The sequence below is a fragment of the Oreochromis aureus genome, linkage group 18 (genome assembly GCF_013358895.1).
Source record: "Oreochromis aureus strain Israel breed Guangdong linkage group 18, ZZ_aureus, whole genome shotgun sequence".
Classification (NCBI taxonomy): Eukaryota; Metazoa; Chordata; class Actinopteri; order Cichliformes; family Cichlidae; genus Oreochromis; species Oreochromis aureus.
Genome location: NC_052959.1, coordinates 16723982 through 16749005, shown reverse-complemented (window position 1 = coordinate 16749005; position 25024 = coordinate 16723982). Strand labels below are relative to the sequence as shown.

Here is a 25024-nt window from a genome sequence, read left to right as displayed (position 1 = left end):
AAGTCAATTATGGCCCTACTCTCTCTCATCCTCTGCCGACGTAGCTGTGTGCGATATTATCCCGTTTCTGCAGTTATTTTCATTATGCAAATCTGGACTGTGCATCTCACACGCGCAACCTTTTTCCTATTCGTGTGGTTAATTCCTACTTCGCTCTTTTATACTTGCAGTTCTTGTATGATACATGATCTGGGGGGTTTGTTGGAGAGTGTGATGTGCCATATCTAGAATAATCAAATTAAGTATTAATGATTTTTGCTCTCAAACTAACACTTGTGTTGCACAGTGGGCTGCAGTCAGTGGTGTTGTTCATATTTCATATGTTTTGCGTCCATACAGAGCTGTTTGCACTGAATCTGTGTGTGTCTATGAAATCATTTACAGTTTGTTTTTTCCATACAAGTTCTGCTCTCTCGCCCCATATCCTCAAGTACATTTACGTCTGGATGCAAAACACATGCAACTTCACACACTGCAAGCGCGTTTACACATTGTACAGGCACTCATCGTTTAATCTATCAATCTGTTTTTTTCCCCTCCTTTCCTCCTCATCTTGTGTGTTCTTCTTCCACGCCTTTTCACTTCGGCACTCGGAATCACGCACAATCCACACGCACCGCATAATACACATAAGTACGGAAACACACAGAGGCGCACGCACACACAAGGTAGCTTGGTTGGTGGGGGCCATGGCTGCAGCTCTTCTGCGCAGTCCCAGAGTGGCTCCCGGGGCTCGGCTGCCAGTTGTTTGCCAGCGTCTCCGGGTGGAATTCATTCAAATTAAAGCGGTGGAATGAGGCCCGAGTCCCAGAATGCCTCGTCCCTCTCCTTCATCAGCATTCCGCCGATGAGAGTAATTAAAGCAGAAATTAATTCTGCTGTAAGCAGAGGAGCCACAGAATAACTGATATTAGAGGCTGGATGATGAATGCTTGGCATCAAGGGAGGTCTCAGGGGAGGAAGAGGAAATTCACAGATCTCTCTTTCTTTCTTTCTCTCTTTCTTTCTTTCTTTCTTTCCTCACAGCCTTTTTCTCTCTTTTCCCCTTTTCTGCCCATTCCTGTGTTTGTATTTCTTTATTTTTTGTTGTCTGCATTTCTCTCTCCTGCGTGGTCTATTACTCGTTTCTCATCTTTGCATTTCTTTCATCCTCCATGGCAACATTTGTCCTTCTGTGCCACCTAAAGACTGCTACAAAGCACTGGAGCTATTGACTTTAAGCATGACTGAAGACATTGGGAGTAAGCCCCCTCTGCTCAGAAACAGTATTTCACGTTCTGTCAGCACCGGTGTTCGTATTTTCAGTCAAAAAAGCATATTAGAGTGAGGTGATGCTGCAAATGCTCGTGCTTTGCTGTGTGTTAACAGAAGCAGAAATGGAAAGTGCTTTCAGGTGAATTCTTTAAGGGCACAGTATCAGGCATCACAGAAGAATATAAAGCTGTTGTGATTAGAAATATAGATGATGTTGGCACGAATAAAAATACATAATTATTAAATTAGCGTGTGTACTTAAAAAGGCTTGGAAATAAATAATTTGTAATGTTTTTAAGGCAAGCTGCCTCTTTTTCTCTCAGGCGTAATTTGAGACTGAACCTTGAATCTCTCCAGATGATGTGATATTCTACCCAGGATGATTCAGTGATCCCCCAGTGTCCCCTGACGCGTTATTTTTGGAATAGCACATCTTTAGCAAGAACAGTCACAAGACTGAAAGACAAACAACTGAACTCTTGAAACACCGGGCCTAGATGAGGCTGTCAGTGTTTTCCTCTCTTAGAATCAAATGGAATTGAACAAAGGTTAGCTCTTTGGGGCTTTATGCTAATGTGATATACGATGCTGCCATGGAATTTGCCAATGCATGTCTTAGCACTGTCTGACTCTAAGGAAGAAGTGAATGGTAATTACGCTGACCTCTGCCCCTCCCTCTCTTATTCTGCCCTCTGGGTAAAAAGCCCGAGGTGGTAATAAACAATAGATAGATCTGTCTTGTTTATATTGCAGCTGCTGCACTCTAATGACACACGAGATTGGTCTCTATTTTGAAAATAATGCATGCCAAGAGGTGCAGGTAGTAAAACTGCATTTTTAATTGATTTTGTGCAAGAATATCTCAATCAGATGTAAATGAATGGAAGCCCAACCTGAGAGTTACTGACTGTTATTAAGAATTTAGGAGGCTGGCATGGAGTTGAAACATAGAATGAATGATTAGACACTGTAAAGAGCCCCAGATGCAAAAGAGATGCAGACTGGCTAAAGCAGCTACCGACCTGTTGATGAGGCCTCGCCGAATAGAGGCTAAAGATTTCGCTACTACTGCCCAGCAAAGGTACCCTAAAGGGTCAGAGAAGGTGAATTGTACCCCTGCTCACAGTTTAAAGATGCATAAGATGTTAAAAACCAACATTTTTTTCACCATGATGATTATTTAGATGTAAAAATAATGCGTTTTTCTGTTTTGACCTTTTTAAAGTTTCTCCTGAAACTACGAAGTCCTCCCCAATTCTTCCATGTCATTTTTTTATTATTCCTCCTTTGGAAAGATGATATGAAGCATGAAGCAGAAATAGTGATCATACAGTAAAGACATTTCCTCTAAATTATTTAGCAAGGGTGGCTTTTTATAGACGCAAATTTACCTATGGACCTAAAAGCTTGGTACTTAGCTGCAGTTTTCTGAGAATATCTCTACAGTGGATCATGTTGCTGTGGAGCATGATATTTCTCTCTATCATTCAAATGGTGTTGCCATTATGAACAGCGCTGGCCTATCTTGATGTCTGCCTTCCTGGAAATGGCGGCAGCATTGTTTGTTTGTCTACTTGGTTCCATACACCAATAAAAATACACTCAAAATGAAACCTTGGTGTAACGATGACCTTAAACACAATGACACTCTTTCCCATAACATTGTCCTGTCCAATAGTCCAGAACTCCCCTAAGAGGCCTTACAGCAAGTCTAGGAGGAACCAAATGAGAGAGAAATCGATTACTTTCCTCTCTCCACTGTCTCTGCCCTGGCTGAATTACTGAAACAAGATGCTGCACTTAGAGGAGTCTTTGGAGAGGCAGAGGGAGAGAAAGAGAGGTGGGGGAGAGAGAAACACTTTTAGGGACATGGGTGCCATTTAGACTAGGACCATCTTCTCACAGAAAGCCACTAAAAGCAGTGAATGATCCTCTTCCTGTCCCAGGCTGGGAGTTGGTTAGCCTCCCGTGGTTAAGTGAATACAGAAAATACACTCAGGTTTGAGGTCAAAGCAAGATCATTAAAAACAATATTAATTTCTGAAATCCAAGCACAACAGTCATTCGCATTCACCCCGAACTTGGCCGGAGCACACTCGACTGCTACAGTGTGTGTGTGTCCAAAAGCACGAGACCTGCATGGCTACACGGATCCAATCTGATGTTGTTTTCTGACTTCATAATGTCAAATGGGTGTTGTTTAACATCCACACCAGATTTTATTGTCTGAACTATGAAGATGAAAATGAAGCCCGCTCGTTTGGTAGATAGAACGTGGTGCTTAAGGGACCCAATCCCTGTAAGTGCCATTAAGTGGAAATTGCCGTTCACATATTCCAGTGGTTTGATTAATTACACTCTCTCATGTGCTTTCATAAAGGCCCAATGAAATATGGGGAGCAAATTGCATTGTGTTCCTGTATCCTGTTATGTAAAAGCAGTTTAATTATTGACACATGTTTTGCCACCTGGCAGGGGAGAGGATGGTTGGACATGAATAGAAATCAAACAATAGATATTATGGAAGGGTAGAGCTAGCACTTGAGATGCCATGTGTTTCCGTATCTATGACTCACTTTATGTCCCCTTCTTCACCTCGCCTCAGGTCCTCCTCCTGAATCAGAGCAAAGAGCAGTCGTGATCGGCTGATTGTGTCAAAGTTGTAAGGGAAGCGTTATATGAAAGTGAGCGCACTTTGAAACCTGTTTAACTTTAGAAGGCAGGACTGCTTTTTTAAAGGTCTCTTCTAATAAATGTGTAGTTAATGCGATATTTTGTGAAGGCTGCATAGTCTCTCTAGAGAATTAAAAGATCCCTGCTGGCTTTGTGTGATATCTTAAGATAGCTCTTTTTTGATCAGAGTAAAGACGCTGCTTAGCTGCTGATACATTTTGAACTGAAGGAAGCGGTGTGAGAAGACAACAAGCAAAGTTGCAGTTTTAACATAAATGTCTTTATTCCCCTTTTCTTTCTTTTTTCTTTGTTCCTAGACAAGAGCAGTGCCCTCTACTGCCATGGAGACTGAATAACATGAGTATTTCAGGGCAGTGCTTGCCTTCTGTTGTAGCCAGTAGTACTTAGGCTCCACTCTATTCTGTATTCTACAGTGTATGTGGAGGTATTAGCTCATAAAACCCTCCTACTGTCATATGAACCCACTGCAGTCCCTGAGCTCTATATGAACAGCAGGGCTCTGATACTTAGTCCCAAGCTGTTCCTGTTTGCCCAAAACGATCAGGCCTGGCCTCGTGCTCTCTACCTGATCTAGTTGACTGGGCTGTGTAAGTTAGGTAGGCAGTCCCTGTCTCCATCCCCCCTCCTCCCTCCCAATATGCACTTGGACCCAGGCTCAGGCTGCACCTTTTGTGTTCCACAGGGATAAGGGGGCCAGATGGAGGAATTTGATTAACCAGCAGTGGAGGACCAAATGTTCAATTGGATACAGAACCAGTTGGAAGACGGGAGGGAGCGAGGGATGAGGCGGGGTAGAGGGAGAAATCTAAAATGGCTGGTCATGTGCACCGGCCAACACTTTGCAAAGGGGAGCCCAAACAGACACTGAGGTGTAGTAATGCAGAAGCCCTTTTCCAAGTACCAGCTGGGCCTTTTAGGAGCCTCTATCCCCACAGCAGACACACGGCAGCCTCCAAGCAGCTTGACTTTACCATATGTGGAACTTTTTTATGCTCCACCTGGTTTCCCCAGGGGACCTGTGCCGCTGGGACGCCGGAGGCAGGTGAATTGCTCTTAATGCAAGGCACTGAATCACTAGGCCAACAACATGAGGGAAGTGCCTAGGGAGAGGAAATGGATCTGCAGAAAGACTGGCGCGGACTGGCGCGACCTTGGAGCTAGTGCCCGCTGTGGAGCAGAAAACTGTGTGACGTGTCACTGTGCCTCGTCTTTAATAATATCCACGCTTAGATTTCTTGCACAACATTATGTATTATTTCACAAAGTGTTTTTTTCTTCCAAAATGGAACTGTTCCATTTGTAAACTGGCTTTAGTTTAGAGCTTCTGTCCTCTTGCCTGAATTTCCCCCCATTTTTCCTATTAGCATTTTTTTCTTAGAATAATTTACTGATTCACATAGATTTTGGTTTATGTAATACATATTGTGTGCACTTTGCTAATATTTCTATGCACTCCTGCTTAAATCTAAGTTGCATCGTGGCTTCAGTTGTTTCTACTCCTTTGCAGAGTTTTCAGAGTGCCAACTTCCAGGACAGGTACTGTAGGTCGAATGAGGGAAAAATTGGCCAAGACAGTGAGGCTGTGGTCACTCTCCTGCCTGCACCTGTCTTACTGAGTCTGTGGCAAAAAGCCAGAGGTCAGGGGTCACCACAGGGGGCTGTCAAGGTCAAAGGTTTATCACTCTCCAAGGGGTCCTGGAGCCATCACTCAGACCCTACAGTACACACGATCTGCCCAGTTGAGTTTTTTTTTTTTTTTCCTTCCCCTACTTTTTCTAATCCCTCCAAATGGCTCGGGCAAAACTCCTGACAGCAGCAAGAGAAACAAACTGTGGGGTGTGGAGCTCTAAGCCATCAGCTGGAGATTTCACTTTGAAAAGATTCCCTTTTACTCACTGCCCTTTCCACCAATCAGAGGGCTCGCCAGAGTCCAGGCACCCAGAGCTGCTGCCCTCTGACCCTGCCAGCGGTTGTTGGTTTATTTTGTTTGGGCATTTTGGAGAGGATGGGGCTGCTTTTGACAGTTCAGGCAGCAGGACTTGGATAAGGTCTTTAGCAAAGACAGCCAGAGAGGGTGAGTTTCACAGCTCAAAAAAAGGCACAAGCTACCCTGAGCTGGTTTTTGCAGTTTCGGTACTGCACTCGTATTGCTGGAGAGGTTGTCATATTCATTGAGACATGTGGAAAATGGCCCATTTTGGAGGGGAAATAGGGGCCATTCATGCAAAGTCAATCCCATCAAGGAGACAGAAATTCCTCGATACCCATGTTTATGCAGCTGTGCCCGGCGATCAAATTACACCAACCCTCTTGTAACAACCTCGCCTCCTTCTGCCCTTTCTGCTTGTTCCCCCTGACCTCCTCTGAATATGAAAGGAGCCTCAGATGGATCTCACCATCACCGGGGAGCAAGGGAGAGGCAACGAGACAAAAGGGGGCACCTAACCTAGAGTTTTACCTATCCGCAACAGTAATTGGGTCAAAGCCACGGAGCTTCCATGGGTCAGTGGAGGGGCCCGTCATATGAGGGGCACATAGGGGCAGTCAAAGAAGGCCCGTCCCCAGAGAAGAAGTACTAACCGTCATGCTGTAGCACCAACTCTGACAGACCGCAGGGAACGGACCCACCGCATCGAGCTTGTCAGCTGTTCCGGCAGCGCGGAGCGATCGTGGAGCCCTCCACTGGGACTGTATTACTGAAGGCTTTTCTTCTCTGCCTCTGTGTTTTATTTTTTTGGGTGGGGAGGGCAGGGTTGCAAGTCTGTGTGCAAGAGGGGGTGTTGAGGGGTATAATTTAGAGCACAGAGGGAGCTTCGTCTCTCCATCTTATGATTTGGAGGTGAAGACAAGCGCCCTCGGGGGCCCCCTGTCAGAGCTTTTGGGCGCGCTCAATGCAGACTTCAATAAAAACACACAAAAAGAATTCCCCCACAAGGGCGCCCGGCTGAATTGCTGACGCCAATGTAAAAGATTCAGTTTTCTGTGAATCATTTAGTACAGCGACCCTGAGCTCTCTACACAACGTGACAATAACAGGAAACCCCCCTCTGTCCTCCTCATCATGAAAAAATGAGACTTGCAACAAACCCGGAGAATGCAGAATTATTTTTTTCACACATACAATTTCACACATCGATCACCCTCTGCCACTCCTCCATTTTCCTCTTCCCCTCCCATCTCTCACTCCTCTTCTCTTTCCTCCTCTCACTGTATTCCTGTCATGACAAATGTCAAACACAGTCAGTTAGGAGAGCGGGGGGTTTTTTCTAACCCTTTTTTTTCTTCTTCTTCTTCTTCTTCTTCTGCTTTTTGGTAACCAAGAGCTTGCCAAGTCGAATGTGCGCTGGGACAAGACTGCTGCAGAAGCATCACATTGGAGCATCAGCATCAGATATTTCTGTGAAAGTAACAGAAATGTTTGAAGGTGTTGTCACAAGCTCACAGGTTCCTGCTGTTTGTGTGCACCAGAGGGAAATGGCGCCTTCTCAGCCCTTTTGTCTCCTCCCTCCCCATTGTTGTTTTTAAACTTATTTCTCTGTTTAGTTGTTATCACTTTTATTGTGGTTAAGAATCTCAGCATGGCTGTTTTTGTGGGTTTTGACAGAGGGGGTTGGTGTTATAGTCAGAGTTAAAATTAGAGGAGTTGCTTTTCTGTGTGACTTGGAGACATGTCATCTTCTGGAAGCAGTGGGGAGTCTGTCAGTCACAGCCATGGTGTGTTTTAATCATCTCTGTCCCACTTGGTGAAGCGCTGACGGTTAGAGTGAGGGTTACCTCCCCTGGACAATACCAGTATGCTAGAATCTCATACACTCTGATGTCAGACATAGCAACCAGTTAAGAAATATGAGACGTTTCTTCCTCAAGTTAATCCTGCAAATTCAATGGGGGAATCAAGCAATGTCTGGTGAATCTGAAGATATATCACAAGTGCGTTTGAAGGGTTTTCTGATCTTTCAAAAGATATGACAGCTGGAAGGAGATTGGCAACAAAATAGCAGGAGTTTGTCACTATAATAAGAGCATGAAGCTGATAGAATAATCAAAACCCACGACATCTTAGAAGCTTAATGAGTGGGGGCTCCCCCCAAGCGAGCAATAATAATAGTGTTTTGTAATTCTATCGCCATTATAATGATACTCTAAGGAATTTTAAATAGACATTTCTTTGTAAAACAAAGTAGGTTAGACTGCAAATTATATTTTCCATAATGAAGCAGCTGTGACTACAAGCATGTATTTACAGTGCTTGCATGTGACGACGCCATAAGAGTTAGGCCACACTGGCCTTTTTTACAGGACGCCCATCCTGCTCGTTCTCCTCTAACTCCTATCTGAGCATGCTCCCTGTTGTCCTCTCCAGAGATATGGATTCTCATTTCTGAGAGCATCCTCTGACAGTCTTAATGGACAAGTATTCTCTACGAGCTCTCGCTGAAAAGACCGCTCTCGTCATCTCTAGAATAAGTACGGTTTTCTCCTCTCCTCTTCTGTCTCAAACCCATCTAAGGTTGCTTTTAAGGGGCAGAAATTAAACCGAGCCTTCAGAGAGCAAAGAAAACAGAAAACAAGGGTGGAGATGGGATGCTTTTCATGCCACCTTAATGTCAAACAAGCACTGTACAACAGAAAGTATTTAAATATTAAAGGATAAATTGCAAATGCATTAACAAATATGAGTCCTAAATACCGTTTTCACTCGCAGATGCATGACATAAGCCACTAAATTGAGCTTTAAACAGAAGTACTTAGAAAAATATTCCTGCAAGCCCCCAAGCAATTAGTCCAGCTGCCTGCCTTTGTCCACCTACCCATTGTGTTCTTTGTAAAAACCATTCTCTTACACCTCCACTTACTCCATCCTTTGAGACGCCATTGGAAATCCAGGGCTCTGAGTTGAACCCACAGTTGGTTTAAGTGTAATGAAATGTATGTCATGTCTCTGGCTCTCTCCCTCTGGCTTCCCCTCACCCCTGGCCCCCTGAAAGCACTGCCTTTGACAGGAAGGCCTCTGTGGCTTCTGCTGCAGTGATCTTTAGCCCCTTCAGGTCCCACTGACTATTTAGGACGTCCCTGTGATTTGAGGGTGGACTCAACCGTCCGCACATGTTTCAGAGCACCAAGTGATAGACAGATAATAGACAGATAGATGAGAATGGGAGCCGTGGACAGCTAAACAAGCCCTGTGGGAAATTTTACCCTGATTCCCGACTGCATTTTATAACAAATAACCTCTATCCTGTTACTATTTATTAATGTTTTACAGTACGCTTACTGAAAACACCAAGTTGGCGATGCTTATCGTACACACTGAGAGCCTAGCAATGTGCACATTTACTCTGTGGTTTATGCTGTTTATCTGTTATGTGTGTTCTGTCCTACATTGTGCACATTATAGAGACCCCATGGTAACAGAAGTCAGATGCAGTGTCTGTAAGAGGACCCAAGCTGAGCCATTTCAGATGATGTGCATTTAAATTTCTACATATATTGACTATGGAGTTCTCCGTTTATTTATCATACATTCAATCTTTATGCAGATGAGGGTGAACGCATCATGCATGGCACACCTAGGTTGCATCTCGATGTGTGTATCTTTATGAGGCTTTTTTTTTTGTTTTCTTTTTTTATTTACCTGAAGCTTTGTGAGCGTGAGACTCTTATGTGTCTGTGCATGGATATTGCAGCTCGGAGAGCGTGTGCATGTCCACTATATTAGACGGAGCGTGCGAGGGGTGCCTCAGCGTGAGTGTACTGCTGTCTGTTCAGAGCTCTCTGCACCAGCAGGGTGCGCCATTCCAATTTACCCATCAGCCGTGGAGGTAGGGGGTAAAAGTGCGGGGCAGCGCTGTCGGAGATTTCACATTCGAGGGACGAGATTACCAGTCAGGGGACCCCTGTGTGGAGGTGATGAGGGAGGGCGACTGCAGGGGCACAGTGTGAGGGAGTTGGGGCTGATGGAGGATGGGGGAAGAGGGAGGGCAACAAGACTCCAGCACCACCCTGGAATCCATGGGCTCTCTGTTTTCTGGGGAGCATAGCTGCCAAGCTGCACATCTGTTTGACACCAGGCGCTGTGGTATGGCAGTCAGGGGCTGTCTGTCCCGATTCACGTCTCTTCGCCCTCTAGTTTGTTGTAAGGATCTGGACAACTTTTGAAGCCTATCTCTTTTGAAATCCTTCTTAAAACTGTGCAGGTTTTTGAAAAAGAAAACCAAAAATAAAGGACAGATGGAGTCTCACTTTCATAACGGCAAATATTTATCCTTCTACCTCTCCCTTTCTTTATTTCCTCTCATCATATGCTCATGAAAGATTTGTATATCCTAAAGCTCTGGAGCATAATCATGGCATTAAAAATCATCTTTAGCAGTTACCTCAGGCCCACAGACCAAGCCTGCTTTTGGCTGTGCTCACTCAGTCTGTATTTGAGTGTCAGCCAAGTCAGCCGTGGCTGCTCCAGAGACCCAGAAGTCTGTTGGGGAGACAGGACATTCCAAACAGCATAACTCATTCTTTACACCATCTCCACCGCTATTAGTTAATTATATGCAGGTGTTTTCCTTTCTGCTTTTTTTCTTTGTTGTTTTTTTTGTTTGTAGATCTAATAAAAATGTGACCAAAGTACATAAAGCCAGAAACACGGTGAAAAAAGAAGGGAGAGATAGTGTGGAGGAAGTGGCTGAATGTGCTGCGTGAAGCAAATTATTGCCCCCATGTAGATTCATCAGTTCTCCCTGCTGGATTAAGGAAGGGCCTTTCTAATGAAGTTCGCCCTGTCAAAATGAAGGGACTAATTCTGATTTAGCTGAGGTAATGAACTTCCCCTCTCCTAGTGAGAGCAGCACCATGGGGTGGTTGTGCAGGGGGGGTGGGGGCAAAGGAGAGTGGCAGCAAGAGAGAGGGAAGACGAGACGGGAGAGAGACATGGAAGGAGGACAGATAGAGCTAGAAGGGAGAGAGAAAGCTAGGTGGAGAATGAGGGGAAAAAAAATTATGCAAAACGGCTGTCTCGTATTTGCTGAGATGTATTAAATTTCCAGTGCGGGTGCCTGTGTTATATAAAATTATGTTAATGTCTTGTGGCCCGCTGCGAATGGCGGCTTGCTGGTCCTGAGCATGCGTGGCTGGCCGCTACATGGAGCGCACTCAGTGGGACTCAGCTTTTCTATTAAGGAAAACCTCTAGACACCTGATGATGAATTCTCTCTCACCAAATGTTCCCCCTTTTTTGTGTCGAAAATATGAGCGCTTTTCTAAATGACTTTGGAGAGCCTGGCGTGGCGCTTGGCGGCCTCCATCGAGCAGGGGGGAAAGGGGTATGGGGGGGGGTCCCTCTGCAGCAGGCTAAGGGAGTCAATTAAGGCAAGCGCTGATAATTATAAGCCGGCAGAACGCAGGGGCTGGCTAATTGTACAGTGTTCCATGCCGCGAGCCCAGCCATGGGGCCTCTCCTCAACGCTCTCCTTCCCTGCTCCATTGTGCGGACCTCAAACCCCATAAAGCCACATACCTCGGCGCGACAATGCCACTGTGAGGCTACCAAAAAAAAAGCCGGTCATGTGCCCATAATTAACTTTTTACATTCAGGCCACTCATTCTTTTGAGACCTGAAAGAGAGTCTGGTCTATATTCACACCTCATGCATTTATTTTTTGCTCTTTTACGTTACTTTTACTTTCCTCGCTGTTGTGTTTCTGTTCTTCTTTGTAATTTTTTTTCCTTCACTTTGCAAAGCAACTTTCATAGAGTACAAGATCCTTGGAAAGTCAGGGCATAGTCACTTGACCTTTGTTTCCTTCTAACAAAAAAAAAAGCCCAGCAGTTTAGAATAGGCACGTATAGAGTAAATTAGAGCATTTGAGTGTAGAATGGTGTTTGTGTGGCTGCAGGGGGTCCGGCACTCCATGCAATCCATCTCAGCAGCCTGCACTGTTTGTCCCCAATGGACCGCCGTACCTGCCTGCAGCTGCAGCGCCTACATATCATTCGTTAACAAGTATTCGCCTCTTGCCTTTGTTGTTGTGGATTTCTCCCTTTTCTTTCTTCTTCTCTTCTGTCTCCGTGACCTGCACACTGTTCATTTGACCGAGTTTTAGCCATTGTGGGCTGTAGCTGCGAGAATTGCAGGTAGCGTGGAAACACAAAATGGCAGTGCATTCTTCAAAAGGTACCGCAGATCCAAATCCTGCTGAAACACCAGCTTCGTCTGGTTTTACCAGCTACTCTCCCTTTGGCAGACTGCAGAGTGAAACATTCAATTTAACTGTTTCAAATCTAAAATAATCTGTAAGCACAAAAGCTGAAAAATAGACAGTGTTCTGGCCACTTCACCAGGTATTCCAAAATATCTGGACTTATTTGAAATATATATATATATATATATACATATTCCTGGATGAGAGGCAACAGGTCTGGAAGCATAATTTCCTTCCGATTTTTCTTTTATGTAGTTGTTTGTCAAGTTGTCATAAAGGTGAGTCATTAAAGATAAAACAAAGCACAGAAGGCTCTGCACAAATACTGGCGTTCATGTAGTCAGTGGCACACAGACTCTTTTGCATAACTGCCCTCAGGTATTCTAGTAGAAAATGGTTTAATGTATTGTAGTAATCCATAGCGAAGCAGTGTCCTTAATAATTCAGTAATGACTGTTAATTATAGCCTTTTTTATATATTACATTTTTATTTACATATATAAAAATCTGAGCATTGCTATATACATGCGTAGGGAATCGGAGCAAATAGCTCAACTAAAAATGTCTGCTCGATGTGCTTATGGAGAAGGAGAAAAGTCCTTATGCTTCCGTCCCTCTTGTTTTGTGAAACCCAAAAGGTGTTCTAGTCGGCTAAACCTTTTGTAACACCCATTCAAGCGTTACGCATGTTTATCTCGACACAAAAACCTGCCAGTTTGGTGTTTCTACCTCTGGCGTGGTAGCCAAGGGAGCTGTGAAGCGGTTAATGTAGGCGCAGAGTGGCTGATCCTAGCAGGAGCCTAGCCCTGCTCTGATTAGCACCTCCAACGAGCTGCCATGCATCAGAGCTGACATTCTCCGAGAGTCATGTTCCCCCAGAATCCTTTGCTCTCGCTGGGCGAGGGCGTCACCACTACTGACATGTCACAGCCAACAATCTCACTTCACCTCTCATTCTCCCTCTGGAGGTTGGAAAGCAGCATCAGCCGCGCTCCAGCGTTGGGACCCTGACATGGGGCCTCAGCTTATCTTTTTACTTCTTTCTTGCAGACACAGGCTATATTTTATCCATGCAGGTCTTACTACAGTACCAACACCTTTCATTTTGTATTGTAGTAAGTTCTCCAGTATCTCGATTCCATTAGCTAGCACATCTCAAACACATTACCATCACTGTTTGTGTAATACATTAGGTCTTTGATGGAGTGTGTGGAGGGGTTGGGGGGGTTTACAATGCCTGGGTTAAATCTTATACTTCAATCTCAAACATTTTGCACTTGATTTACTCTGTCCTTCTAAAACTGTGGAGGCAGGAGATAGATATTAGTGCTGTTCCCCCGGGCGCCAGTTCTCCAATCAGCTTCGGTCCAGGGGGAGTCCATCCCTTTGCGTTCCCACCTACAACCTCCCTACCCCCACATGCTGCATTCACCAGGCCCTAATGGGTGTTGCAGTACTTCTGAAATGAGTTTGTTCCTTATGAGCAGTGCCTCCACCTCAAGAGAGCGCACCACACAGAGGTGGAGTCAATTTGTATTCACCCATAATTCCCTGGGCCTTAATCACTCTGATTTTCCTCCCATTATCTGTTAATGGATAGTTCCCGCGGAGAGAAGAGAGAAGTAAACCCACCTACTGTTTACAGGCCTGAAGCTGTCTACTCTGCTACCATCCACAATCCCATGGTGGGTTGTATATACAGCAGCGAGTCCGCTGAAAACCGAATCTTCTTGGTTTATTAACATATAACTCCAATATGTGGCTGAATAGTCGGAGACAGATGGTGGAATAGAAACCAAACTCTTGCTAAAGGTGAAATTCCTCATAAACAAGAATGTTCTGAAAATACATTTTTTAAAAAAGGCATTTCTGTTTTTATGGCTCAGTTTGGCAGTTTAGAAACTCAGCACTGACCTGTTAGTTTAAATTGACCCCCGCACACACATACACACCCATCACCCTGTGATTACTATGGTTGTTGTGCCTGTGTCTTGTTTAAAACAACCACTAAATATTCCCAATTTGTTCCCCCAGTTGTTTACTCATTACTTTCGGCGCAGAAGTGCCTTGATTGATGCCGTTAATATCATCTGCCTTGGCGACACGAGAAACACGGGCCCCTGTGAGCGTGAGCTTCAGAGAACTGTTCATTATGCCCCAGAGAGGAGCGCAGATCTAAGTATCAGATTTTTCTTGTCCAAAGTCAAATGCTAAAAGTGGTCCTGAATTCCCTTCGCATTCAAACTGCTCCTCGGCAGAATTGTTTAAAGGGAGTACGGGGCAGTGGTGGTGAGGGAAGCGGTGGCGTTGGAACGGAATAAGCTGAGGGAGAGTTTTTAATTAAGCAATGCCCTGCGATATACTTAATTACACATTATTGTCAGAAAGTTAGAACGCCTTTAGTTACATCGGTTTCAGTCACTGTCGGCTGACGGCTGTGCGTTTGTACTCTTAAGCACAATAAAACATCTATCAGATTTGCAGGCGCTTTTACCGCTGCCTTACAAAATTCAATATGCTGCAGCTGTGTCGCTGTTACATAAAGAGTTCACTAAACTATGCAAGCCAGACCTGCAAGCCCCAGCGTCCCAAACAACCTTCAACGGCACATGAACTTCAGCCTGGATACAAAAAAAAGGGAAAAAGTAAACAGCGCAGAGAAATAAAGACCATTCTTTTTGAGAGTAGTTTTTTCCTCTCCCCCTCTCCTGTCCTCCACATGGGAGAGATATTAGGCGTTTGTGTTTTAAGGAGCTGTGAAATACATAAACCATGAGCCACAGGAACGCAAGGCCCTGTGGATATGCAGATGGGCTTACTTTGCTGGTGTCAGGGATGCTTAGAGGGAGCAGACACAGGAGCAGTTCTCATCTAAAGGATTTTCTTAGGAGTGCGGAGGGACAGGGTGGTGGCAGTGGAGAACACCCGGGAGACTCTGAAACAGAGAGTGGGAGGAGGGAGAGGGAGAGAGATGAGGATAGAGAGAGAGAGCTGACAGTCCCCTGTGGCCCTGTAACTATATCCAGAGTCTGCTCGGTGGATAGAGAGGGGTGGGGGCTCACGCAGGGCCACGCTGATTGGGCAGCCCAAGAGAAGGGCTGGGGGAGCAACAGGAAGTGACCTCAGCCCAATGAGGCAGCTATAGGGGCGAGCAAGCCGACTTCCTCCCTTGGCTCTCACTAAGAAACAAGCTGCCAGCCTGATTCAACCCCTGTTACACTGCTGAATACAAACCCAGCCCTAAACAGGCTGCATTAGAGGCGCTAACGGAGCAGAATTTGCTTGTGATAGGCCCTCACTTAAACCTCGTTTTTGCTCTCAGTGGCATATCCTCAACAATAAAAGATATTATATATCAACAGTGGCGTCATCTTAATGTCGACAAATCATGTGAAAATTAGTACTTTGACTCCACAAGTACAAGTGGCTTTGTGGCCAAAAGCCTTGTGAGCATCGTGGCCACATAAAGTGCCAGCAGAGAAATCATTCTAAGGCATGGATTTGCTAACAGTAAGAAAAACAAACAAAATTGCTGCCGTATTCTTTAAATTGGGAACATTCTGATTCATTTATATCTGTCATTTTCACCTGATGCACCTGCTCACAGACACAGTCACACACATGCACACATGCAAGGTCAGTCAGGCAGGTGCAGAGTTATCTGCATAATGAAGCAGGCCAGGTCTCCAAAGGGACCGCATTGTGCACCAGGGTCAAATGAGGGCTGCACATATGGCAGAAGAACAGATCTGTGCACGATGCAGCAAGGTTGACCTTAGTGTACACCGTCACACAGATAAGCAAACTGAATGGTGATCAAAGAGGACAGTGATCCTCCTGCACGGCTGCGTGGATGCGCTCGTGGCAAACACCCCCTCCCCTTCCCCTCTTTCGCTGATGCCTGCTGCTACACTCAGATGCACATGTAGGCTACAGAGTATCTCATCTGTCAAATGCATGATTGCAGAACACAGCATCAACTCTTTCCCTTTCAAACTACTATGAGCTGCTTTGATCAGCTTTTACCTTTTGCCAGACAGACATACAGGAATGTTGTCTGTGAGCTTGTGCTGATGCACAACTAATTTGTTTTTTTAGCTTTCAGACATCATATTAAAGGATATGCATACTGAAAGAAGATTAAGAAGAAAAAAATGGCAAAAATGTGTTACAGTAAAAACTGCAGTGTGTACTGCAAAGAGCCTGACACTGTAGGAGATGTTTTCATTCCTTTTTTTCCAGAATTTTGGGGTTATTGGGTCACAGTTGTCTCTATTTGTCAGTATCAGTCCATGGGTGCAAACACTGAGATACTACCTATTTTATGTCTAGTTTCAGCTTTAAGAAAATCGAAAAAACATTTTAGGGCTAAGGCTTTTTTTTCATTCTCTAAAATTTTAGAAATCATTGCCCAGTCTTTAAATAGCTTAAAATGTGTCCAGTGATTTTTTAGAGAAAAAAAATATATTTTGATGGTTAAAAAAAGTGACAGTCAAGAAAGATTTAAGTAGACTTTAAAACATTACAGATCCTAGGGCATCTTGTGCATTCAAGGTGACCATTTTCTTGGAAAGCTTTGCTTTTCAGATTACTTGTTTGCCAAAATTGCCTAAAGCACGTTCAACTAACCCTCTACCTGGACCCACCAGGAATCGAGCTCTGCACAGCTGTTTAGGTGGATTATGTATACATGCTTCTGGCACCCAGGGTCTATGCGGTGGGCATTGGGCTGCAGAGACCTGGGGATAAACCATAGCTGAGTCCCAGAGGTATGCACCCCCGCCCCTTTGCCGTACAGTAGCAAGAGTTTGATAGAGCACTAGTCTGGCAGAGTGTATAAGCCTTTTATTGACACACTGGAGATGGGCAGTTCTCTAAAAGTCTGAGTCAGCAGATTGTTGTGCTGCAAATAAATGTGCAGGTCTACCACAACGACATTTATTTAAGCTATCATTGGCTGTGGTTGAGGTAGTCAAATGTTGATATAGACATTTGGGTATTTTTAAAGCAAAGAAGATAATCTGTCATGCAAGTGAGCGTGCTGTAAAGGAGAGCTGATGAGAGCCGAGATCAGGGCCGTATAAGTAAGGTTTGAGAAGCATTTTTTCAGTTATTTGGGGGTTTTTTGTCCTTGAAAAACTGATAATGACCCTCTTCACCGTTTGACATGCACTGTTTGACTATTGTTGATTTATTTCGATTCGCAGTCTGCGAAGCACATATGACTCTTTCCTCCTCCATTTAGACTTTGCAGATTTATTTTTATGTAAGTTGATAAAAAGAAAAGGAAAAAACGATGACACTCGCCATGTTCAAAGTGCAAGCCCTCGTCTGAGCTATTAGGACCCCAGCTGGTCATCCAATTTATGCCTGATGGGAGCAGATCACACAATATTTTTTTTTTTCCTGTTTGAGTCATGAAAATCACAGACACAAGAGTGTTCCTATAAATTTGTTAAATTTAAATTTCACGTTAAAAGGGAAGAGGGAAAAAAAGGACCAGGACAAAGTGAGATCTCTGCAACTCCTCAGCCATTCACGCTCTGCTTGTTCTGCCTCTTATGGTTTTCTGTGTATTTTCTTTTTTTGTTGTTTCTTCTCTACAGAGGAAGGATTGAACCATGAATGCAAGCTCTGCAGTCAGTCATTCGACTCACCAGCGAAGCTTCAATGCCACCTGATTGAGCACAGCTTTGAGGGCATGGGTGGAACCTTCAAGTGCCCGGTCTGCTTTACAGGTGCGTATTGTGCATGTGTTTGTGTGCACGCAAGCGTGTGTGTATCGTGCAGTATCAGCCCAGTGAACACATGGAAAGACTATAAAGTAAGAGGTTTTTTTATGTTAACTTTTCTGACACATTTACATTTTCAACAAAGCTTCTTTGCATGTTTTTTCTTTTTCACTTTGAAGGCAAATGGGTTCTAAATGAGTTGGGAAAGGTCAATCAAGCAGGCCAGCTAAAGCTAAGAGCAGTTTGCTGCATGTGGATTTTTATTTAGTCAAATTGCCTCCAAATCAAGGCCAAAGAAGTGTCATGAGGTGAGAGGGGGAGAAAGAAAGAGAGCAGGGGGGAAGGCAGTGTGAGCTGAGGGGAGATGGGGGATTGAGGAGTGGGGAAAGAAAAGGAGATGTGCTAATTGTGGATGGCAGTGGTGCTGATAGCTGTAATGATCTCATCTGTCTCTGTGCGTGGAGGTGGAAGGACCGGACTCCTCCTGAGAGGATAGCGCCCTCCTTCAGTGTCAACAGGGTTAACTATCTCTATAATGAAATCTGCAAAGTCGTTAACTTCAGCTCTTCACTCTTTCTCCCATCTCAGCTCTTTACTCTTCCTAACACTTTTTTGGTCCTCAGCTCATTTCCCCCTCTTGTGCTTCCTGTAACCCCCCATCCACCCATTGCACAAAAACTAATTTGTCTCTCCTTCACTTGTTACATCAATTAACATCATTAGTTCACATTTTGCGCGTTGCTCAAAGTTGTTTTCACATCTTTTTTTTTAACTCCAAATCCCCCTCACATCGCCGCTCCTTCTTCATTTTCCTTCTTTCTCTCCACTCCCCTCCCTCTAGTCTGCTCCACTTCTCTCATTGCTGTTTTGGCCTTATCTCTCTTTTAGGAGAGGCCTATTGATATTTCCCCACCCCGAACTCCCCCCACCACCCCCCACCCACACAGGGGTCTGGGCATTTAATATACAGAGCATGCCTCCTTCATCTGAGCCTTCATTTTCCACCGCCGGCTTTGACAGACAGGTCCCCCCTCTCCCTCTGCGTCCATATCGATCACGGCGCATGAGAGAGAGGGATGCTGGGAGGGAGAGGGGAGGAGGGAGAGACAGAGTACACCCTCAGGACAGCGGTCGCAGTGCAGACAGACAGATGGGCGAAGGCCTATGGTAGCGGGGAAGGAAGGCTGTGGAGAGTATGGGATGAACTGAAAGGCCTCCCTCTGTTGGGGATGCAGGGGACAGGCAGACTGAAGTCAGAGCACTTGGAGAAAAAGGAGCAGTTGAGAGATTGGCTAAACAGCTGTCCTTGAATGTATTTCTTCAAGCTGAGCTTGACATAAAGTAAAGAAAATACACTTGTTTAATACCCTAACATAACTTTACTTACAGTATATTGTCAGATAATACGCACTAAGTTCATTTTTGTATGTGCTTCACTTCATGGACTTTTTTAGATTTTTTATCATTACACAGAGTAGTAGAAAAAGTTAATTACAACTTTTCATTGATAGCAACATATATATTAAGTTAAGATACCAGCGAATTTAAGCAGCGAAAAATAAAATAATGAGTTTTCTATATATTTCTTTGTGTTTTACTGACACTTAATGGAAACCATAGAAGCCATTTAACTTTTGCACTTTAGTACTTTTGTTGCATTGTTGAGGCAGTAATGATGTAAAAATTTGTTTTCTACTAAAAAGTACCACGCAAAAGTACTTTAAAGTAAATAAAAAGTACTTCAGTGTTATCAGAAAAATGTAGTACAAAACATTGCAAAAGGTAAAAAAAAGAACAGCTATTATGTAGATTTATGAATGAGTTGTTATACATATGTTGCAACATACTTGTCCAAAGCTAATTTTAACTGTTAGTTTAAGCACTAGTGCATTAACATATAACAAGATTATCCGATGATTCATACATAAAGTTGTAATATACAGATATCAAATGATAATGGTAACTGAAACGGTTATATTCACATCAAACACTTTAAAACAATACTTTTTACTTCTGGCCATTAAAACTGTTTTGTTTTCAGAGACCGCTTTCTAAAATCAACCATTTTTATTTGCACCATTTCAAATCCATATTTGCATATTAAAAGGATTCCCATTTTAGGTATAATGATTCGGAACGTGAAAGCAAAACTTTGATCAAACTAGGTGGTTGCAGAGGTAGTTGCTGGGTTATTGAGTCCGCTTGATTAACAAGGTTACTCTTTGTTTAAAAGATCATCCCCCCGTGATGCCCATGTTTTAGTTTGATCTACCCCCATGCGACCTGAAAAACGCAACGGGAGGTAGAGAATGAATGTCATTCTTTGACACACCTGATTACTCTCAATCCACACCAACGGGAATGGCGAGAGGACAAAAAAAAACCCAGCGCAAAACAGACCGGAGCAGAAGTATGGAGCGGGGGGAAAGTAAGTTGTCGATGGTGGATGAGGAGAGACAAAATAGAGGAGAAAAGGAGACAAAACTTAGAGGAAACTGAGAAGGTTGCAACTGGCAAGTTTGGATGTGAGATGAAAGGAGGGAAGTGGAGGAGGAAAAGAGAACTGTGTAGGGGAGGGAGGGTAAATGGAGAGAGGTCCATAAGCCCCTGGATGATGAGAGAGAGGCTGACTCTCCCAGGACAGATTTGACAGGTTTCAGAAGTGGGGGAGCCTGCAGCTAGAAGTGTCTGCCTGCACCCTTAGGAGCAGTAGTGAGGGCTGGTGTGGAAATTGTGATTGGGAATATGTGCTTAAGACAAACAAAACAGAAGAAAGTGTGCCTGATGAAAGTCCTGTGTATGTGTGTGCGCGCGTGTGTCTGTACGTTTGTGTAAACGTATACACTTTTCTTTTACTTATGTCACAGCGTGAAGTAGAAACTTAGAATCCACACGAGTCTGACAACTACAGTAGTTTAATTAGTTGGGGTTTTTTTGTTTAGTTGCTGCATGTGTTTGCGCTGCTGCTTGATGTTAGAATTATGACATCTTACCAGCAAAGACAAATAAGACACACGGGCTTAGTCCTTTCCCGAAATTTCACAGTTATCGGCTCCATATCAACTCGCGCAGCCAACTTATTTGTGTTGCCTCGAAACTCTCGTATCGGTCTCTGCGTTGTGAACCCTTGGATTAAGCAGGAACCAGTACGTGTAGGCTAGATGAATAAATAAATGAAAAAGGAGAAAGAGGGGGGGAAGGATAAACTTATTTTTCCTCTCTGCACAAACAGCTTAGTATTGGTGCAGTGCAGCCTGCAGAGAGCACCACCCTGCCAAAATAAAGATGAGCTGGGGCCTGTAGTAAAGGAGACGTCTGCCATGGGCGGCCCCTGAGATCTAATCAGAGGGCTTAATATCCCCCACAGCGAGGAGACCTTGGCCCCTCAGCCCCCTCAGCCCTGACACCCCTGACGCCCAACCCGGCTCAGCGCTCTGTTCAGCTCTGCTCTGCTCCGGCTCCACAGCCAACAAACTCCACAAAGTTCTCTCTTTCCCTCTCTCGCTCCCTCCCTCTCTCGCTCCCTCGCTCATACTCAGCAGGGAGAGACACAATGGGCAGCCACTGATCCTGTTTGGATGTGGTTTTGGATTATTTCTTCCTTGTTTTTCTATGTCCTCATTTTAACCCTCTAGGAAGACATGCCTGTGTTCCTCCTCTAAATGGGCAATGCAATGGCATATTTTATATCTGACTCATGCTGCCAAATGCCAATGCAATGTCCCCCCATTGCCCATTTCAGCTTATCCCTTTATTACACGTTGCATGCTAATTTGAAAAACAACGACGAAGACAAAGGACTCCAAATTTGAACCCTGCTGTTAATTAAATGTTTACCACAGTAAATATTAGTGATCGCAGATTCTTGCAATCATCTTTAGTAAACATAAATACAGCCCGAGCCTTTAAAAATGTCAAAACAGACGTATATAAATTAGCAGAAAAGTATTTATTGGACTTACACTGGCATCAAAACATTTTAGGCCCCCGGTGCTTTAAATCAACTGTCACTTCCCACTTGTGTGTAAGTGACTGCCAAGCTATAAATTGATAAATGCGCTGCTGATTAAATGTAACTCTTACTGGAAGTGGGCCAGAGATGCATGTAAATAGCAAGAAACAGCTAACTTGACATCTCAGTTGTGTTTGGCCCTATTGTACAGTATTTGAAGGCCCCCCAAGTCTCAAATCCATTTTTATTTTTGCTGTATTGACTTTTTCCTCCTCTAGCCAAAGACATAATGAAGGCTTCCTGCAGCTGCTGTGACCTGTTTCTGTACAGTATATGCAGACCAAACACAGCTAAAGAAATAGGCTATTGTTTATCAGCACATTATTTTTCCTTTCCAAGCTGTGTATTCCCCACAAAGAAAATTGTCATCGTTTTTGGAGCATAACAGAGGCACAAATGTGCATGATAGCCGAGGCCTTAACCTTGAGCGGTAATATTTTGTAACCCGACTGTAAAAGCAGCCGTGTAGCCGCAGTTATGTTTATCCTCATATCGCCGCAGCCATTAGTTTCAGAAATGGACCATGGAGTTGTTTGTCAATTAGAGGAGGTTTGTTCATTTCTGGTTTAACATGCTGCCGTGTTCCAGAGACAGCTGTCACCCAGGCATTAGCAGTCGGAAGGCATCACAGCACTGCTTCTGCTTTGGATCTAAACTTTTATTTCCCAGGTCAGGCGTGTGACATTCGATGCGTCTCAAGTCTATATGGCTCAGTAATTAATAACCCAACTCTCACGTGAGCTCAAACTGGGACACGCTGAAGTTGCGGGGCCTCGCCAAGGGGGTTGCAGCGACCTCCCCAAAGCAATCGCCAGCAGACACCTCACCTTTTGTGGCTTTGCCCCCCTCGCCCCCTCTTTCTCCTTGTGGCTCTCAGTGCATGCATTAGAAGAAAAGTTATTTCGAGCTGTAAGAAATTCAAATGAAGCCCCCACATGCTAACTTTTCCAGAGCATCCAGACCTTTGAGATTAGACAGCCATCCTTAAAGCACAAGGGTCTGGGATAACAAACGGCATGTTTGAAGTGCTCCTTAGAGAATGCAGACACACACACACACGTGCCAGACACATACACTCAAGACGCACACAGTTGCGTCCCCCTTGGCGTCTCAGCGTGGACTATGGCTTAATTAAAGCACAAATGTATGGTATATGTTTTAAGTACCAGCAAGTTGTGTGTTTCCATGATGGTGAATGTAGTCTGCATGAATAAATAGCGCAACACCATGAATATTTATATTGTCAATATAATTAGCGATGTAGACTAATGGAGGCCATGTTTTGCACTTGAAGCCATGCCAATTTTTGCGCTTGTTTATTTTCCGGCTTGTTGTCCCCACAGTAGCGCTAAATAAAGAGCATCGTTATTCTCAAAACATTATGCATCCGCTAGCTGTGGCGCCATGCGTATGACCAGTGCAGTTTTACTTTTAACACCTAAATTGTTCTCTGTTGTTTTTGGGGGGCTCGTAACACATGCATTTGTTTGTGATTAACTTATTTTTCTTACCATTTGACATAGTCTGCTTTTGATTTTTATTTGGGCTAAAGCACTCAGGATGTTGCCTCGATGGAGGCAACACCTTTCTTTAATTCAGCCCCATCATTAATAAGAAGAAGCAGAAAAAACAACAACAAAATCTTGCAGCGTGTAAAATGTATGCTAATATTTATCAATTTCTTCTCTACCCTTTGACCCCCCACCCCCTACCTTCTCATGTATGTGAGCAGTGTTTGTCCAGGCCAATAAGCTCCAGCAGCACATCTTCTCTGCCCACGGACAGGAGGATAAGATCTATGACTGCTCACAGTGCCCGCAGAAGTTCTTCTTCCAGACAGAGTTACAGGTGAGCCTTGGGCCGGGGGGAGCTGAAGGGGCCTCTAGCAGAAACTGTGACTGCTAATCACACATGACAGCTTAACAAACACTAAACACCGCTCACAGCACTCTGGTTATCCCCCTCCATCCCGGCTGGGATGAGAGACTCAGAAGGAATTATTTCAGTCCGTTTCCAAAACTCATTTGTGATGTGCAGATATGATTTGATTTGCTTATTAGACCAGCAGAGCACTAAAATATCTGGAATTAGAGGATTAGTGGAATGTTCGTTTTTGAAGAGGTAATTACATACGGTGCAGAGGCAAAAACACAGTTGAGTCAATATGCCTGCATCTCCCCTTCTAATCACAGAGGAGGCCTCGTGGCTAAATATGAGCTTTGTCCTCTGGGAGACCGTATCTGCCCTTCAACAAAGTTAGTAGTTGGACTTATGAACTCGCAATGTTAGAGAGATAATCCATTTTCTAGCAATCTTTTTCCATGGTCCTTGGAGAACCTGAAAAAATGAAACAAACCTTATTATATTATTTCACTGTGGTGGTGCTTTCAAGCAGCTCTGTTTTGTTTGGGGGATTCTTTATCATACACATGGCACACTTCTCATATCCACATTTTTTTTCTCTTACCTTTTTGAAACTAAATCATTAAAATATGAGCGGTCTTAAAAGAACACCATGTTCAGCGTAATCACTTAAAGTATTTTAATTCACCTTAAAGTGCTAAGAGAAACCAGTAGCCCCTGACCATATCCTCTATGTGCATCTATTTGAAACTTGGATTAGTTGCACCATGTATTAGCCGGGTAGCTGGTGGAAATATCCAGGGCTCGGCTGGCGATTGATCGGCAATGATTTTCATATTGAGATTCAGGTTGTAAACGCAGAGGTGTGTGTCTGCCAGGAGGAAGGTGAATGCGATCATTATCTGCTGGTCATTTGAGCATACAAACATGAATAAAACAAGGCCTGATCCACTGACATGCAACTCCACTGCAGAGAAGATTATTTAACAAGGCTCGCACTCCACCAAACTGCCAATGTGGAAGCCTTTCATTCACTTCAAGCTCTGCTATTTATCACATTTTCATCTCTCATTGGTACAAATGTTCTCTATATAGTGAGGGTTGTAGCAGGTACCTGTAAACAATCTCAAATAACCTGGGGATGTTTTCCTACTTTTTTTTTTTTTTTTGTCTGACATTTTTTGGAATGAAGTGATCTCCACCTCCCGGAGGTGATGTTTCATGCATGATTATATTGTTTTACTCTGTGTGAAGAGACAAGAGCAGAACAT

The 25024-nt window shown here is 44.0% G+C and overlaps 1 protein-coding gene across 5 annotated transcripts in view; it reads left to right on the top strand.

Annotated features, from left to right (window-relative positions):
• The window catches only part of LOC116316991 (zinc finger protein 521), an 88770-nt gene that overhangs the window by 53155 nt on the left and 10591 nt on the right, over positions 1-25024 (top strand). For all 5 annotated transcript variants that reach the window (XM_031735648.2, XM_039602497.1, XM_039602496.1 and 2 more), the window contains exons 6-7: positions 17753-17884; positions 23623-23738. In XM_031735648.2, the coding sequence (XP_031591508.1) occupies positions 17753-17884; positions 23623-23738 (248 nt within the window). The remainder of the gene's footprint in view (positions 1-17752; positions 17885-23622; positions 23739-25024) is intronic.